The sequence below is a fragment of the Bufo gargarizans genome, chromosome 9, assembly GCF_014858855.1.
Source record: "Bufo gargarizans isolate SCDJY-AF-19 chromosome 9, ASM1485885v1, whole genome shotgun sequence".
Lineage (NCBI taxonomy): Eukaryota > Metazoa > Chordata > Amphibia > Anura > Bufonidae > Bufo > Bufo gargarizans.
The window spans coordinates 148,851,921-148,871,910 of record NC_058088.1 but is presented as its reverse complement, the minus strand read 5'-3'; the positions used below and the strand labels follow the sequence as shown (position 1 = coordinate 148,871,910).

General features: G+C 44.1%; 1 protein-coding gene across 1 annotated transcript in view; it reads left to right on the top strand.

Moving 5' to 3' along the window:
* DRP2 (dystrophin related protein 2) overlaps positions 1–19,990 on the top strand; it is a 353,198-nt gene that overhangs the window by 18,237 nt on the left and 314,971 nt on the right. Inside the window, exon 3 of the mRNA XM_044306534.1 lies at positions 8,001–8,157. Coding sequence (XP_044162469.1) covers positions 8,001–8,157 — 157 coding nt within the window. The remainder of the gene's footprint in view (positions 1–8,000; positions 8,158–19,990) is intronic.

The following is a 19,990-nucleotide window of genomic DNA, read 5'->3' as shown; positions in this document are numbered from 1 at the left end:
GCGGCAAATCAGGGTTAATGCGCCGTCATCTATGTTTTCACCAATGCTGGCGCATACAGCAGGGCTCGGCTATCAGTCACTGACGGACCCCTGCAGCTGATCGGGCGGGCGCAGCTCCTGCACCCGCCTGATCAGAACGCCATAGTACTACGGCGCTGGTATTTAAGCCAGAGCAGCCTGCGCCGTACATGTACGCTAGTGTGCGCTAGTAGCAAACGGGTTAAACCGTCCTGAGAGCAGCATAAAAAAGTGCAGATTTTTTTTTATTCACCCCGAAGAAATAATAAATGTTACTAAGTCCAATGTACCCCAAAAGGGTACCAATCAAAACCACATCTCTCCCTGCACACAAACAAGCCCTCATACGGCTTCATTGGCAGAAAATAGCAGAATATATTTGCATGATATAAGCTATATTATTGTGCAAAAGTAGTAAAAAAACTAACAATACATATTTGGTATTGCCGTAATTGTTCTGACCCATAGAAAAAAGTAATACGCTAGTTATGTCGCAATGGTAAATGTCCTAAATTTAAAGGGAACCTGTCATCAACTTTATGCTGATCTTACTGAGGGCAGCATAAATAGTGACAGAAATGCTGATGTCAGCGGTGTGTCACTCATGAGCTAAAAGTAAGTGGTTGCTGAGAACCAGCATCATAATCATTTGCAGCCCAGGCCTGGAGAAGAGTCAGATCTACCTGAGAAGAGTCATGGTTATTCATAATCTCCTGCTCTCCCGCCCATCTGCTGATGATTGGCAGTTCTCTCCTAGAGAGAAAGGGAGAAAACTCAGTATTAGACTGTCAGTCATCAGCAGGTGGGTGGGAGAGCAGGAATCCATGACTCTTCTCAGGTGGCCGTGACTCTTTTCCAGGCCCAGTCTGCAATAATTGTGATGTAGGTTCTCGGCAATCACTTACTTTAAACTTTTAAATGACAGACCGCTGAAATCAACTCACCTGTCTCTACTTTATGCTGCCGTTAGTATCGGCAAGATAGAGTTGGCAACAGGTTCCCTTTAACCCCTTAGGGAACGGGCTAATTTTCACCTTAAGGACCAGGTCATTTTTTGCAAATCTGACCAGTGTCACTTTCTGTGGTGATAACTTTTAAACGCTTTGACTTATCCAGGCCATTCTGAGCTAGTTTTTTCAGCACATATACTTCATGACACTGGTAAAATGGAGTCAAAAAAATTCATTTTTATTTATAAAAATACATTTCCAAGTTTCACGTTCTCTACTTCTATAATACATAGTAATTTTATTTTTTGGGGATGTTACAAGGCTTAGAAGTTTAGAAGCAAATCTTGAAATTTTTCAGAAATTTTCAAAAACCCACTTTTCAAGGACCAGTTCAAGTTTGAAGTCACTTTGTGAGGCTTACATAATAGAAACCACCAAAAAATGACCCCATTCTAGAAACTACCCTCAAGGTATTCAAAACTGATTTTACAAACTTTGTTAACCCTTTAGGTGTTGCACAAGAATTAATGGAAAATAGAGATACAATTTCAAAATTTCACTTTTTGGGCAGATTTTCCATTCTAATATTTTTTTTCCAGTTACAAAGCAAAGGTTAAGAGCCAAACAAAACTCAATATTTATGGCTCTGATTCTGTAGTTTACAGAAACACCCCATATGTGGTCGTAAACCACTGTACGGGCACACGGCAGGGCGCAGAAGGAAAGTAATGCCATACGGTTTTTGGAAGGCAGATTTTGCTGGACTGTTTTTTTGACACCATGTCCCATTTTGTTTGTATAATCTCTTTTTATTGTTTCAAGAAGAAATAAAACAATGGTGTATAACAATTGCGGTGCACGGCATGTATAATTATAAGGTATCATTACAGCATGACATAAGACAAAGCTGTGTATGTATATAAGCACATCATAATCAGAATGAACATAAAATACAAAATAAACAGAAAGGTGGAAAAAACGAGGCTCCGAAGCGGCAGAAGGTCGATAAACCTCATAAAGGTTTAGATAAATACTTATGAAGTGGTAAGAAGGTAGATAAGTATGCATAAATAAGTATGGATATGAATTTCCCATAAATGGTGATGAGGAACGGGGTTAACGTATTGGTTACGAGAGCGAGTAGTGGTCCCTACTTCTTAGGTTGAACATATGCTCTCTTGAAGGTCTTGTTCTTCAACCTGATCTAGAGTGTCTGTATCCCTCACAACCTGAGCCCACCTCCAGGGTTGCCATACCTCAAGATATTTGAGTCTGTTACTATGGACCCAACCTAACAGTTCTTCCATTCTATTAAGCTGGTGCATTTTATTAAACCACATTTTTATGTTTGGAGGTGAGGTATCTCTCTACTTAGTAGGGATGGGTATTTTTGCTGTTGCAATCATATGCATTGGAAGGTTTTCTTTGGTAGGTTGAAAGGTGGAAGTTGGGAGCCAAAGCAATATCAGCTCAGGAGTAAGTTTAATAGAGGTAGAGCAGATGGAGTTGATGGAGTTCTCTACATCCCTCCAATATTGTGACAATAGTGGGCAAGACCACCAGATGTGGAGCATGGATCCTACTCCTGATTGGCATCTCCAGCATTGATCAGTAGGAGAGACCCCAATAGAAATGTGTCTTATACCATCTAGTGATGGTTTTGTAGGAGTTTTCTTGAAATCGAATGCAGGTAGAAAAACCTTTTGCATGGGAAAGCATAAAGTTAGATTCAATGTCAGAGAAACATCTCCCTAAGTCTCTTTCCCAGTGATATAAGTAATAGGGTTTGGAGATGCTAGTTTGATTCAATAAGTTGTTATAGATGACGGATAATGATTTTTTCAGTGGCGAGGGAAGGGCTGTACATTTTCCAAACCATGTGGGATCTAGGAATGTTGAGGAGGTAGCTTTTTCGTATCTCTTACATATATTGTTAAAATCCCAAATTTGTATCTGGGTAGGGGGATCTCTTTCTAGTTTAATGTGAATGTTTTCCAAGGAAAGTATACGATTGGTTTCTGTCATCTCGCCTATCTTTGTTCCTCCTAGGGAGTGCCACCAACTCTTATCCCCGCCTCACATATTGTTAAAGAGGTAAGGTAGCACACTAAGTGTAACCAATTTTGACACTTTACTTCCATTTTGAGGTGAGGCTGGGGAGTTTCGATAAATGTTGAGCATACTCTTTGTTAGAAAGCACATCTTAGGGCAGAGTGAGAGAGGAACCTCACGCAAACACAGAAGAGCATGTCTATGTACTCTCATTAGAGTTCTTTCTATATCTAAATAGGGGGCCTCCAATTGGTCATTGGCTAGGAGTGCCCATCTGGATAGCCTTATAATATATTGATATATCAGGCAGAGAGATACTGCCTTTACCCTTTGAGCATAATAGGAGGACGGTAGATGTATTGGGATAGCTTGTAGGATATATAGAAGTTTTGGTAATACAAACGTGGACAATAAGTTTTTTCTACCAAACCATGTATGGCACTCTTAGAAAAGACATAAAGGATCTAACCTTGGATAGTATTGGAGTGTAATTAAGTTTAAACAGCAGGCTCAGGTCGGCAGGGACATGCACACCCAGATACTTAATGGCAGTTGGGGGCCATTTAAAAGGAGAAGAGCATTTGAGTGGGGTTAAAATGGTGGGTGGAATGTTAATCGGAAGGGCCTCTGATTTGGAAAAATTGATCTTGAAATTAGAGGGCACACTGTACTGGCCAAGTGTGGACATAATAATGGGGATGGCCTCAGTCGGGTTGGATACTATAATCAAGAGGTCGTCAGCAAACGCCGCAAGACCTATGATGATACTGACCAAGAGTGATACCATGTATTTTATCAGACTGTCTGATTTTTAGGAGGAGCATCTCTAGGCATAAAATGAATAGAGAAGGGGAGAGGGGACAACCTTGCCTAGCCCATTCCTGATGGGGAAGGCATCCGACAGGGTTCCATTTACCAGTACTTGCGCCGTTGGGTATGTATATAGTGAGAAAATAGCTGTGACAAAAACAGAAGGGAAACCAAATTTCATCAATGTAGCTTTCATAAAGTCCCAGTTGACCCTGTCGAATGCCATTCCCTCCCAGGAACAAATCCTACTTGTTCAGGGTCAACAAGTTTGTTTAACAGAGGGGATATTCTGTATGCCAGTAATTTTGACCACCATTTCAAGTCACAATTGAGTAAAGAGATGGGTCTAAAGCTCCCACAGTCTTCAGGGTCTTTCCCTTCTTTGTGTAGGATTGTTATATGTGCCCTCAAGGCCTGGGGAGCTTGAGTCGACCCCCCCAACAGTGAGTTGCAGAGGTCCGTGAAATGGGAAAGTAAAGACTGTTTGAGTTTCTTATAGTAGACAATTGGAAGTCCATCCGGACCAGGGCTCTTACCTATAGGGATGGAACTGAGGACTTTTTCCACTTCAGATATAGTAAAGGGTTTAAGGAGTTGCTGTCGCTGTTTCCCAGATAATGTGGGGGATTTAATTGAATCTAAGAATTCTGTCAGGAGAATTGCATATGGTTTGTCTTGTAAGTTAGGATCCGCAGCTGATGAAGGAAGATTATATCATTTTGTATAGAATGTCTGGAAGGCTTTAGCAATGAGAGGGGTAGAGGTGATTCTGAAAGATGGACTGGACCTTATTGATGAAACAAAGGTTTTTTCCCTCCTCTTTTTAATTAGGTGAGTCGTCATTTTGTTCCCTTTGTCACCGTGCTCGTATATTCTACTTTTTAGGCGTAAGAGAGATCGAGCCTCTTTAATATTAAGGAGATCTTTGACCTTACGTCTGAGTGTGATCAATGCCTCCTTATGTACATCAGATTGTGTTAATTTATGCAATTTTTCTTCTGTTTGAATCTGGGAGAGTAACGACATCAACTCCTTTGTGGCTTTTCTTTTTATATAAGAACCTAAGGCTATCAGTTCGCCTCTTATGTAGGCCTTGTGGCCTCCTAAAGTATTGGTGTGGATGTTTTCGGTGAGATATTAGTTTTGAAATAGTTTTCTATGTTTTTTTCCCAATGCCTTTAGGTGTGTCTGCGTTTCAAGAAGCGTAGTATTCAACCTCCACGACCATACTTTATGTGGGAGACATTGGAGAGAGAGTGACAACATGACAGGGACGTGATCTGATATCACTAAATTTCCAATATCTGCACTTTACACCAATGGCATATGGGAGTCAGGCAGGAATAAATAGTCAATGCGGCTGTATGAGTTTTGAACAAGTGAGAAAAATGTGTAATCCCTATCAGTGGGATGAATAGTTCTCCATACATCAACCAGACGCATTTCCGCCAATAACATCATTAATTTCACCATTTGTTTCCTGGGAATTTTGGAAGATCCCTGGAACGGGGTATCCAAGGAAATATTTAGGTCACCTCCTACTATCAGCATACCTTCAGTATAATCTGTAATCGTCTTGAGCATCCCAAGTAACCAAGGGACTTGGTGTGAATTAGGCGCGTATACGTTAGCTATAGTAATTTTTTCATTGAAAATCGTGCCCTGTATAATGAGCAAACGGCCCCCAGGGTCAATGTAGGATTTGACAAGACGAAAAGGGATGGAAGAGCTGATGGCTATAGATACCCCTCTAGAAGCAGATGAGTGTGTGGCATGGAACCATTGTGAGTATTTGGATGTGGATAGAGAAGGTATATGGCTATGGCGGAAATGCGTCTCCTGCCACAAGACTATATCTGCTTTCTGTCTAAGTAGCAGGTTGAAAATCTGTTTTCTCTTTTGGGGAATATTAAGCCCGTTCACATTATGGGACCATACAGTTAGGTTAGCCATAACCCCTGGATAAGAAGAAGTATATGTCGCTGCCCCCTGCGAGCCTATTAAGGGTGGTACAGTGAGTATTACTCATACAGCTTCCGGCCTGTGAGATCCAGTGGGCTGGATCTCACAGGCTCGTCACAGGAAGGCAGCGCCGATGCCTCAGGAAGACATTGCGCTGCCTTCCATGCCATTGAGTCCCCCCTACAGCCCCACGGGGACCCGATGGCACAGCCGCCGCCGCAACATTGAAAAGCTGCAAACAGCAGGTCTGAATTGACCTGCGGTTTGCGGCGATCGCCAATAACTTTGGCTCATCGGAGCCAATACATTCTAATACTGTACAGAGCTCCTGCTCCGTACAGTATTAAAACAAAGTTTTATGTGAAACATCTGAAGTCGATTCGCTCATCCCTATATGCCATAATTAATGGTGGCATTAGAAAGTACAACTTGTCCCGCAAAAAATAAGCCCTCATACAGCTATGCCAACAGAAATGGCTCAAGGAAGATAGGGAAGAAAAATGAATATGAAAAAAAAAAACTCTGGTAGTGAAAGGTAGTGTCTGAGTTAAATAGACACCTGCACAGCAGCAGTAAATATGATAAATAACAAAAGAAGTCATACTCGCCCCTTTTCTTCCCTGTGTTTTTGTCACACTTTGGTCCGGCATCACTGGTGTCATCTTCCTGTTTGCAACAGTGGATAGATTGGAGGCCAGAGAAGTGTCCAATTACATTTATCACTGATAAATGTAAGGTTATGCACATGGGAAGGAAAATACATGTCACCAGTAAAGATACACATGACAAGAACGTTGTTCTGCCACTTTACAAAGATTGTCAAAATGAGGGTTATTTTGTTTAGAAAAAAAGACAACTGAGGGGAGATCTAATAATTTTTTATAAATATAGCAAAGGTCAATACAGAGATCTCTCCCATGACCTGTTTATAACCAAAACAGTGACAAGGGAACATCCTCTACGTCTAGAGGAAGTTTTCTACATGGAAGGGAGTTCTTTACTGTGAGAAGGACCATTGATCCAGGACTTATTCTGACTGTGTGATTGGAGTCAGGAAGGAATATTTATCCCCTAAAATGAGGAAAATTGGCTTCTACTGTAACGACTAGATAGGCACAGACAAGGACTATGAGTCCCTGAACTAGCCCTAAATGGCCAAACTGCAACTGGACGATGGTCCCTACACTAGTATAAGTGCAGGATAAGCAAGACACACAAATGGACAAAAGCAGAGTCGTATGAAATGGGTCAGAACCAGATGGGCTACGCAGTACCAAAATGTGAGATAGAGAGTGGTCAGAAGAGAAGCTGTGGTCATAAACACAGAGTAATCAATCAGCGAATGCAGGAACAGGGAACAACTAGCTAGTGAGCCCAACATAGTTTGTCAATGGCAATGGTGAAATACACTAGGGAGTTTAAATAGAGAGCCAGGTCCCCGGACAGAATCTGATTCATCTGGTGACCTGACTCTCCCATAGGTCAGACCAGGAAGCAGGTAATTGAGCAGATGTCTTTTCAGCCCTGTAAACTATGTTACTACTGTATGTAGTGAGAAGAGGTTGTGAATGTGAACTCACTAAAATAATAGGCTGAGCTGGATAGGTGTGTTTTTTTAGTTACTATGTTATGACCCAAGAAGTGTCAAAATAGGAGTGGTGGTGGTGGTTGAACAACCTCTTTACCATTAATATTTTATTATACTCATTTTATAAGAACAAAACATGAAGGAATGTGGACAGATCTCATTGTTATTAAAGGGTTTATCCAGTTTCTGATATTGATTATCTTTCCTCAGGATAGATCATCAATATCAGATCGGGAGGGGGGCAACTCCCAGCACGCCCCCCAACCAGCTGTATGAAAATAAAGCAGCACTTGAGCAAGCGCTGCACTCTCTTCACTGTTCACCTGAGGATAGGTCGTCAATATCGTAAGCTGGATAAACCCTTTAATATCCTTAAAATAAACAATTGTCAAATTTCTTTACACTGTATTTTACAGTCCATTTATTAAGACATTTACTGCTTTACATTTTACTGTGTTTTTAACGCTAAGCTCATTGGAACAACATAATCATAATATGTTTGTATTTAATATGTTGATGTAAGATTTATCTCATTCTATTTAATATACTAAGCATAATATATACTGAAGTAGGCAGAGTTATTTACTTTGTAAAAATGATCTGCTCTAACTTCTCTTTAGAGCACGCCTGGAAGCATTTTCAGATCCTACCTTGAAGCTGCAGCCACCGCTCCAGGAGATCATTGACTGGCTAGGGCAAAAGGATGAAGATTTGTCAGCCCAGCTTCCCCTACGAGGTGACCTTTCAGTGGTGGAGCAAGCCAAGGATAAACATCTGGTGAGTTATCAAGAAGCTGGGATGTTTCAGTTTAAGTGATTGCTATTGTTAGGATAAAAAGTTAGGCTGCAAGAAAGTAGCTTAAAAGTATGTAGGGGTTTTTCTTTCTCTCACAAATGAGATAAAAAAGAAATGTTCCACATTTTATATTTTGATTTATTGATGCTAAGCAAAAGTTCCAGGAGGTTCTTTAAATACATTTTGTATAAATTGTTCACAGCAACCTTTTTTAAGAGTACAGTGCTCATTTTAGGACACGGTCTGATATCATAGTCAAGTATCAGAATAATGCTAGTGTGACACCTGACTCTGACAGCTCACCCTGATCTTGACTCTGACACCTGACACTGACCCTGAGAACTGACTTTGATATTCTGACTAGTCAGCGTCAGTGTTGCAATGACATTTAGGTTCATTGTACTTTTAATATCCCTTGCTGGCATAGATTTAAGTTATTTTCTATGCCAAAAACAGGCTTGAAAAATGTTGAATTAGGCAAGCTGCCAGCCCACCCTTTTCCCTGCCCATGCCACGCCGCCTTTTATCGGAACTCTAGAAAAGAGGCGTAAGTGGTGTACATGGGGAAAAAGGTGCAGATTTTGTCGCAAAGGTGTTTTGCTGCAAAATCTATGCCAAAAAGTGGCATATATTTTATCATAAATGACCCCCAAAAACCTTAGAACAAGAGACATCAAATGCATCAGGTGTTTGGATAAATATATAGCTGAACGGTAGACATTATCACTAACAATGTTGTGGCTAAGACTCGTAGCTTAGGCTACTTTCACACCTGCGCTTTCCCTTTCCGCTATTGAGATCTGTCATAGGATCACAATAGCGGAGGAAAACGCTTCAGTTTTGTTCCCATTCATTGTTAATGGGGACAAAACTAAACAGAACAGAATGAAGTGCACCAGAATGCATTCCATTCCATTAGGTTGCATCCCCATTTGCGGACAGAATAACGCTGCTAACATGGTAGTATGGTACGATGTAGTATTTCACACATTGCAGTCTAATACTGTCTTGGAAGTCCATGGAGTGGGAGGAGGACAGCCAACCATCCCATACCCTCCTTAGTCATAATCTGTGCAAATAGCTCCAAGTTTTTCATTAATAACTATTCTATTTATCCTGTTAATTAACTGCTTGGAAGCTGAGTGTACTCGAGTAATGATGATACCAGCACAGCGAAGGAACACTATTCCGGCACTGCTCATGCGCGAGCTCGCCCACCGCAAGATTACGGCGATCTGACTTTGTGAGCAAGGAGGAGATTTGTGGGTACAGGCGTTGCTGGGCTCCTTCACAGGGGTGGTGAAATTCCTAACATATGTGATGCTGAAGGGAAGATATTCATGAAGCTGCATTTTTCAGCTAATTTTACCTTTCTGATGTCTGTATTCAGCCCTTAGCAACCATATTTCTCTGTGCCTCTATTTATCCTCCATCTGACAGTGGAGGTCTGTCAGGCTCTGCTTTGGGACCTAAACGTTTGGTACCGTGCTGGAGAACCACGCGCTGGGAATCGGGCGCCATAAGGACGGCTGTGGACTGCCGTGGATAAATCAGCCTGCCAGGTGACATCTTTGTTCTGTGGACTTTGTGCTGTGTGAATTAACACCAGGACTCTGCAAAGTGTTTGTTTTACTGTTTTTCTTTTGTGTGAATAAACACTGAACTTTTGCTTTACTCTCGTGTTTTTGCCTCTGTACTGCGCCCGCTTACCCTGCCTACCAGAGCAAATCCCTACAATATATATATATATATATATATATATATATTGTGGGGTTTCGCTCTGGTAGATAGGGTAAGCGGGCGCAGTACACTTGAGGCAATTGCACAAAACAGCACGTAACTTTGCAGTCTTGGTGTTAATTCACACACAATGGAAAGTTCATATAACACAAGTCACCTGTCACGCCCTGCCCTGTGAGAGGCCTGAGAGGATCTGACAGACTTGCTACACGTGAGTCTATCTGACAGATTGTTCTGTTTCTCTTTGTTGTGGTTTTGGGCAGGATCCAAACTCCCCACAGGTTCTGCTCATTAGCTATTTAGTGGTGCTCATTATACTGCCTCTCACTTTAGCCCTTGCTGTTTATATTTTCTTCTTGCGTTCTCAGCTGGTGTTTGGTGGATCTCCTGCTCCCCGTCCATCTTAAGCTAAGTCCTACGCCTTCCTTTTTGTTGTGTGTTCTGGCTAGGCCTCAGGAACACGCTGGTTCCTGCACCTTATCTTGGGAGGTAGCTGACCTCCGTAATTCTGTTGTACTGTGTCAGAAATTCCTGGCGTCTGGCTCCGCTGGTGGGAACCAGGCCAGCCTTGAACCTAAGGTCGCACTTCCAGATAGGTTTTCTGGGGGAAGTGATAACTTTGTTCAGTTCAGGGAATCTTGTAGATTGTATTTTCGTCTACGTCCGATCTCATCTGGACACGAAAATCAAAGAGTGGGGATTATCATTTCTCTGCTAAAAGGTGATGCTCAGTCTTGGGCCTTTTCTCTGCCGATCGTTTCTCAGTCCCTCCGATCGGTGGATGAATTTTTCAGAGCCTGATTTATGATGATCCAGACCGAGTCTCTCTGGCTGAATCTAAGCTGCGTAGCATGAGTCGGGGAGAACGTTCTGCTCATATTGTGCTGAATTTAGAAGATAGGCGACTGACTCGGAGTGGAATTACCCAGCTTTCCGTAGTCAGTTCTGTAAGGGGCTGTCTGAGAGACTAAAAGACGCCCTTGCATTTCATGAAAACCCTGATTCTTTGGAAGCGGCCGTGTCCATAGCCATACGGATTGATAGACGCCTGAGGGAGAGGTGCAAGGTTCCCCTCAAACAGGATGCACTATCATGTGGGAAAACTGTTCCCCCTGTCCGCCGGGGCACAGTGACACTTGAACCAGTGCCTGAGGATGAACCTATGCAGTTAGGTCAGGTATCTTCTTGCCCTGGTAATAGGAACTCTAGAGGTCAGAGAAGATTCTGTTTCTTCTGTGGTAAAGAAGGACATTTCATTAATGTGTGTCCTTTTAGGAAGCCTTAAAGTAGAAAAGAAAGAAAAAAAGGGGTTCTTTCCAATAAAACAAGTTCCATTACCCTTGGTAGCGTGAATGGGGAGTCAGAAAAGGTATATTTGTATTCTACCTGCAGTACCCAATTTCTCCTGCTTGCTATGGTGGCGCTAGACTCTAAAATTATTGAGTTAGAAGTATTTGTAGACAGTGGTGCAGGGGTTAACCTTGTTGATTATCAATTTGTTCAGAGTCATGGTTTTATAGCAAGCGCATTAAGCAAAGGGATATCAGTATTTGCTATTGATTCCGCTCCTCTCTCACAAAAGTATCTAACTCATATTGTGCAGGATATTCATTTGAGGGTGGGTGATTCTCATGTTGAGTCCATTTCTTGTTTTGTTCTCGATTTGCCTGCTTCTCTGGTACTGGGTTTACCATGGTTTATCAAACATAACCCTACCATTGATTGGCAAACTAGACAAATTAGTAATTGGAGTGATTTTTGTATGGACAAATTTCTCGGTGCATCTATTTCTGTGGTTTCCACTAAGGCATTACCTTTGTTTATTTCTGATTTTGCTGAAGTTTTCTCTGAGGGTGGAGATCAGGAGTTGCCCCCTCACCGAGAGTACGATTGTCCGATCAATCTTATTCCCTAAATTGCCAAAATCACTGCTACATAATCTTTCCCAACCCGAAAGAGTAGCTATGCAGGAGTATATTGCAGAGAGTTTGACAAAAGGGCATATTAGGCCATCTAAGTCACCCTGGCAGCTGGCTTCTTTTTTGTTAAAAAAAAAAAAGACTGGGCCCTTAGACCATGTGTAGATTTCTGGGAACTGAATCTCATTACTGTCTGTGATCCTTATCCTCTTCCCTTGATCCCGGATTTATTTGATCAGATTGTCATAGCCAAGGTGTTTTCTAAGTTGGATTTGAGAGGGGCTTATAATCTGATAAGAATCAGGGAAGGGGATGAATGGAAGACAGCCGTCAATACCCCTTAGGGCCACTTCGAGAGCCTGGTCATGTCCTTTGGTTTTACTAATGCCCTGGCAGTTTTTCAGCACTTTATTAATGACTTTTTCATCATATGGTGGGGAGGTTTGTTGTTATTTACCTCGATGACATACTAATTTACTCACCCGATATGGAGACTCATCAGAATCATTTGTCGGGTCTGCTCAGGATCATCTTGCTCAGATGTTTGTTGATAACATTGTGAAATTACACGGCATCCCCTCTGATGTTGTGTTTGATAGGGGGACACAGTTTGTTTCCAGGTTTTGGAAGGCGTTTTGTACTCGTCTGGGAATTCAGTTGTCTTTCTCTTCAGCTTTCCATCCTCAGTCGAATGGACAAACTGAGCGCGCTAACCAGAACCTGGAGACTTATATGAGGTGTTTTGGTGCCAAGAATCAGGAAGAGTGGTCTTTGTTTTTGTCCTTGGCTGAGTTTGCCTTGAATAACCGTAGACAGGAGTCCACTGATAAGTCACAATTTTTTGGCGCATATGGTTTTAACCCTCAGTTTGGTACTTTTTCTGGGACTGAATCTTCTGGTATACCTGAGGAGGAGAGATCCTCGTCTTCGTTGTCTTCTGGCTGAAGATTCAAACTAATAAAAAAAAAAATGGGTGAAAGATATAAACGGATGGCTGACAAGAGACGTATGACTGGTCCGGACTTGTGTGTGGGTGATTTGGTGTGGTTGTCCACTAAGAACATGAAGTTGAAAGTACCTTCTTGGAAGTTGGGTCCAAAATTTAATGGTCCATACAAAATCTTGGCCATTGTTTATCCGGTTGCGTTTCGTCTGGAACTTCCGCAGGCCTGGAAGATCTATAATGTGTTTCACAGGTCTTTGTTGAAGAAGTATGTTGAACCTGCAGAACAATCTCCTTTGCTAGCTCCTTCTGTCTTAGTAGATGATAATCTGGAGTTTCAGATCTCCAGAATACTCAACTCGCGTGTTTTTCGTGGCTCCCTTCAGTACCTTGTGCATTGGAGGGGATACAGCCCTGAGGAAAGAATGTGGGTTCTGGCTCCCCGTCAGTCTTAAGCTAAGTCCTACTCCTTCCCTTTTGTTGTGTGTACTGGCTAGGCCTCAGGAAGACGCTGGTTCCTGCACCTTGTGCTAGGAACCGGTCGTCTTATCTCCAGCTCCCTAGCTAAGGGTTTGTTACAGTTTCAGCTAGGCTTAGGTTCCAGTGCATGGCATGAACACTACGACCTTAAGGATTTGCTCATGTTTTCAGCAGTCAGGGAAAGGCTCAGGGATTGTCGGGTGGTGACCTTTCCCTGTTCCCTAGCTTTGGGGCCTAGCCTGGTGTTTTGTTGCTTTTGTTGTATTTGGTTTGCTTCCCTTCCCTCACCTACCATGACATCACCTTGCTGGCAGTTCTGCCTCCAGTAGTCCACAGCAGGTTTTAGGGGGCCTGTTTCCCCAGCACGTGGCTCTCAGCCTTCCAGCACAGCACAAAGCCTCAGATCCCCAAAACAGAGACATCTCTGCTGAGCCCAGCTGCCTATTGAAGGACAGCCAGGTGCTGCCGACACCCGGACCGGCACTTAAACTCCAGTCCGGTATTTGACCTCACCCGGCTGGAAACCAGCACAGCCGCACATGCTGGGAGGAAAATACCTGCCTTGCCAGACACAACCCCTCACTGTGTCACATACCCCCCTTTTGTTCAACCCTGAGGGGGTGTACACACGCCAGACAATGCACCCGGGACAGGGCATCCGCATTTCACTGCAACCGGCCTGCTCTGTGTTATACCGAGAACTTAAAGTTCTGCAGAGACAAAAACCATCTGGTAACCCGGGCATTCCTGTCTTTGGCCTGGCTCATCCACTTGAGAGGAGTGGTCGGTCACCAGGCAGAACTTTCTCCCCAACAAATAGTAGCGGAGAGACTCGAGTGTCCACTTGATAGCCAGGCACTCTCTCTCCACTATACTGTACCTGGTTTTGGCTGGGGTGAGCTTGTGGCTTAGGAAGACAACGGGATGCTCCTCCCCGTTGACTTCCTTAGACATTACAGCACTGAGGCGTACTTCGGAGACATTCGTTTGTACCACAAACTCCCTCTTGAAGTCGGACGTCACCAAAACCGGTGATCCACACAGGGGCGACTTCAAAGCGGCCAAAGCCTCTTCCGCCATATCATTCCAGCGAACCATCACTGATTTTCGTCCCTTCAAGAGACCTGTCAAGGGCGTGGCTAGAGTAGCATAGTGGGGAACAAACCTCATGTAATAGCCCACCATTCCCATGAATGACTTTATTTGCCTAGTGGCGACAGGTCAGGGCCAATTCCGTATCGCCTCTATTTTGGTCACTTGGGGTTTGATGACTCAGCGCCCAATGACATACCCCAGGTACTTAGTCTCTTCTAAATCTATCGCACATTTTTATGGGTTAATGGTTAGGCCAGCTTTCCGAAGGTAGTCCACTATAGCCTGCACTTTGGGTAGGTGACTTTACCAGTCGGTACTGTGGATGACAATATCGTCCAGGTAAGCCGAAGTGTACCAACCATGTGGACGTAGCACAATGTCCATTAGTCGCTGAAAAGTGGCGGGGGCACCATACAGACCAAAGGGTAAGACCTTATATGGATACAGCCCCTCAGGCGTGATGAAGGCAGTTTTCTCTTTGGCAGCGTCTGTTAAGGGCACCTGCCAGTACCTTTTTGTGAGGTCCAAAACAGAAAAATACTGGGCTTGTCCTAACCTCTCGATATACTCATCCACCCGCGGCATGGAAGACACATTGAATTTGGAAACCTGGTTAAGTTTTCGAAAGTCGTTACAAAACCACAACATCCCGTCCGGCTTGGGTATCAATACTATAGGACTGGGCCACTCACTTTTTGACTCCTGAATGACGTCTAGCTGCAAAATTAGCTGCACCTCCTCCGATATGGCTTGTTGCCGAGCCTCGGGTACCCTGTATGGTTTTAATAAGACTTTTGCCTGAGGCTCAGTGACAATGTCATGCTGGATTATGGAAGTGAATCCAGGGAGGTCCGAGAACACATCTATGTTCCGACTAACGAACTCCCTGGCCTCCTAAGTCTGTTTAGAGGAGAGGCAGTCAGCATTTTTTACTGTGGCAGCCGCCTCTCTTGCATCAGACAGAGGGGCCGGTACCTCCTAGAAAACCCGGCCGCGGGGTGTCTTCTGTACAGGTTTCCCTATCTTTCCGCGGTTTGAGTAAATCCACATGGTAAACCTGCTCCGGCTTTCACCGCCCTTGCTGGTTTACATCTCCAATTTTCTCAAGTACCTCATAGGGCTCCTGCCACCAAGCCAGGAACTTACTGTCGATGGTCGTCACCAGAACTAGCACCCGATCACCTGGGTTTTGATGTCGTCTGCAGGGGTCTTCTTAGGAATCGCGGCACAGACTGGTATCCAGGTATCGTGGACGCTTGGGGTTGCTTCTGCTGTCTGCAAAGCCATCACGTGTTATAGCAGCAACTGGTTAGTCTCCTGCTGCTGCTTATTAGCCTCGCGTTGCTACAGGTTTGTCTCTAGCTGCTGCAGGTTAGCCTCCATGAGGGCCTTCACAACAGCCTTCATTTTGTCGTGGGGCACTGGTTGTAATACAGCTGGTTTAATGTACGACATACAACCGTGCCTGAAAAATGCAGAAAACAAAAATATCGGCGTTCACGCCAGTCTCACTACTAATGCCCGCATCCTCCACCATTTGTGGGGTTTCGCTTTGGTAGATAGGGAAAGCGGGCGCAGTACAGAGGCAAAAACAAGTTCTTAACTCAAAACGTCAGTGTTTATTCACACTTGAGGCAATTGCACAAAACAGCACGTAGCTTTGCAGTCTTGGTGTTAATTCACACACAATGGAAAGTTCATGCAGTATATCACAAGTCACCTTGCTGGCAGTTATGCCTCCCGTATTCCACAGCAGGGTTTAGGAGGCCTGTTTTCCCAGTATGCGGCTCTCAGCCCTCCAGCACGGCACAAAGACTTAGATCCCCAAAACAGAGACATCTCTGTTGAGCCCAGCTGCCTATTTAAGGACAGCCAGGTGCTGCCAAAACCCGGACCGGCACTGAAACTCCGGTCCGATATTTGACCCCACATGGTTGGAGGAAAATACCTCCCTTGCCTGACACAACCCCTCACTCTGGAGAGAGAGAGAGAGAGATTCCCCAATATTAGCCTTCAGATAAGAACACAGCAGCAGCATTTTAGCTGTGAAAGCAAAGCAACGGTTGTCTTTTATTCTTGACCAGGGATGCCCAACCAGTGGCCCTTTGGCTGTTATAAAACTACAACTCTCAGCATGCCCAGACAGCCTACAGCTATCAGCCAACAGGAGGGCATGATGGGAGTTGTAGTTTTACAACAGCTGGAGGGCCGCAGGTTGAGCATCCCTGTTTACAAAACAATAAGGTAGTAAACGATAGTGACCGTCGTTAAAGAAAAAAAAAAGTCCTGTATCTATAGCACAACACAGGTATTGTTTTGCACAGTACCATAACCCCATGGGGTGTATGTGGACCTTGCTTTGTCCTCAGTCTTTCAGGCACTACAGCTCAGACTCTGATCCCACACAGCCCTCCCCAGAGCTCCACAGTCATAGAGATAATCACCCCCACCTGACACTGCTGGCTGTTTTTTATAGGCCAGTCAAAACCTGGCCTGGAACGAGGGGAGTAGTCACCCACCCAGCACTATAACTACTTGCAGTAAAAGCCGTCCCGGATGAGCTATTTACAGCTATACTAAATAACAAAGTGTCAACCACCTTCTGCCACTGACACCTGAAATACTGGCTCCTACTTCACCGAGGCCAGGAACCTCGGTGACACGTATCTAACATCAACGATGGTTCCTTGTGCCTTCCTACATACCCCCTCTGCCCAAAGCCAGGGTTCTGAGCAACTTAAGCAAGCATGCAGTGTACTCTAGACAGGGCACCTGCATTCTCTTGCAGCTTGACAGGCCAATGCTCCACAGAAAACCTAAAATCTGTAGAGCCAGAAACCAGTGGGTGATATGGGCATTGTTACCCTTTTTCTCCCTTAGCCATTTCCAAGGGGCATGATCCGATACCAGCTTAAATTTCCTCCCCAGGATGTAGTATCGGAGGTAATTGAGAGAGAATGACCCAGCATTCTCTCTCAATTACAGAATAATTCTGCTCTGCTGGGGACAACTTTCTGCTGAGATAACACACAGGATGTTCCTCCCCATTTATGACCTGAGACATCACTGCCCCTAGGCCCACCTCCAATGCATCTGTCTGAATGATAAACTCCCGGGAAAAGTCAGGAGCTACCAAGACTGGGTGTCTAAAGAGGGCTGACTTTTGGAAGGTCTCTTCAGCCTTGGGGGACCACTTGATCATGGCAGACTTTCCTCCCTTTGTAAAGTTGGTAAGGGGTACTGCTATTTCAGCGAACTTGGGGACAAATCTCCAATAATATCCCACAATACTGAGTGTAACGGATCTCCTGTCACCCCGACTGGTTACCTCCGTTGATCGATGCTCCTAGTGCTTCCCGAGGACTCCAAGCACTCCACTTGACACCGTAAGCACTGCCGACCCCACGAACCACCGCAGCTTGGTTGGAATCTCGCCGTCTTCTACCCACCCTGGACCTACGACAAGGCTTCCAGAGGGTGAACCTCTCCTTAACCCAGAGAGCGAAACAGGAACAGCTCTTACAAGAGCTAGGGATTATACTCTGGAGAGTATAATTATTATAGCAATCCCCAGAGTGTAGTTCTCCAATCCCCCAAACATGAGCCCAGACTTCATGAAGGGTAGAACAGGACACTTTAATGGGGCAACATGTTAGCCTTTTATGCAGATCTTCCAGCAAGGGACACTCCCATGGGGGACTTTGTAGAAGACTGAAACAGTTTCTTACATAAACCAATCGCATTCAGTTACAGGCAGAAAACACACACACATGTGATACAATTAATAAACACAATGGGCTAATGTAATCACTCACAGGCAGAAGCTACACACTTTTCCCTTTGTAGTATAATGAGCCGGGGGAGGTGGTCGGTGGTCGGTAGATTCCTCTACCAAACTAATAAAACATAACATGGCCTATAATACTCCACACATAAATCAGGGTTAATAGTTCCTTGTAACCCCAAGTGATGTAAGGTTTTTCTCTGCCCAGCAGAAGATCTTTGTGGCTACTGCCACTAGGCAGCGACTCCTGGTTCCCCCCTGTTTGTTCAAATAGGCAACTGCTGTAGTGTTGTCCGAAAATACTTTTATACTTTTTGGCCATTAGGGAGTGTGAAGGGAGACAATAACGTTGTAAATGGCCCAGAGTTCTTTTAGATTGGAAGAGGCATGCTCTATATCTGTTCCCCAGGTGCCTTGGACCACTTTTCCGTCTGAATGATCCCCCCAGCCTGTACTGCTGGCATCCGTAGTCACAATCATCTGTTCCCCTTGCCGCCAGAAAACCCCCGTCTGAAGGTGCTTCCGAATTCTCCACCACATTAAAGATTTTTTCACTGACCTTGGAACGATCACCCGTTTTTCCAGAGCAGAGGCGGTGCCGTCCCAGGAGGATAGAAGGAATGCCTGTAGAGTTCTTGTGTGGAATTGGGCCCACCTGACCAACGGGATTGTTAATGTTAGAAGCCCCAGGATGGTCATGATGTTCCGTATTGATGTTATATTCTGGCTGCAAAACTGGGACATTTTCAGGGGCAGATTGTTTTTGTTTTTTTTAGGAAGAAATTACATTAATAGATGGGAATCTAGAAGAACCCCCAGGAAGGTCTTCGTTTGCTCCGGAGTCAAGTCCGATATTTTGAAATTTATAATCCAATTTATAATCCACCCGAGAGTGGTGAAACACTTCTGGACTTTTGCCAGGTGGGACTGGAGGACTTCCGCAGATGGTGAGGCTACCAGGAAATCGTTGAAATATGGTATGACCTGAATGCCCTTTAGGTGGAGGGTCCTGGTGACTTCTGACAGTATTTTGGAGAATGACCTTGGGGCTGAAGAGAACCCTAATGGGAGGGCTACAAACTGGAAATTAAAAAGCAGATTTTTTTTAGGAAGACGGCAATTCTGAGGAACCTTTGATGGTTCACAGAAATTGGAACGTGATAATAGGAGTCCTGCAGATCTATGGTCGCCATGAAGCAATCCTGTAGAAGAATGTTTATTGTGGATTTTATTGATTCCATCTTGAAGCTTTGGATATGATGGATCTGTTTAGACATTTTAAGTTCATTATCAGACGGTATGACCCGTTTGGCTTTTGGACAAAAAAACGGGAGAATAGAAGCCTTTGCCTTGTTCTTCTTCCGGGACCAGACAAATCACTTTCTTTGGAATTAGAGATAAAATCTCTGACTCGAGGCAGGCCTGTTTTTCTTTCTGAGGCAGCTTCTTGTTGACCAAGAAGCGGTCCGGAGGAAAGGAGTGAAAAGCCAAGCTCAGGCCTTGTTTTAAGGTGTCTACCACCCACGGAGAGGCTCCTAAATCTTCCCAGATGAAAGTGAAATGCCTTAGTCTGCCCCCCACTTGGCATCTGGCGTCATTGATTTGAGCTTGAGGAGTTCTCAGTGGTTGAAAATAAATCATCTACCCCATCTTAAGAGGTCTGCCATCTCTTTGACTCTTCCTTCTTCTTAGGGTCCATTTTGGATCTTTTTTTATTCTGAAAGGAACGCCTCTGATGAAAGTAGCGATTTTCAATTGGAAAACCTTTTTTCTTATTCGCAGCCTTTTCCAAGATGTTGTCCAGGGTGGAGCCAAATAATCTGTCACCTTCACATGGGATAGAACATAAACGTT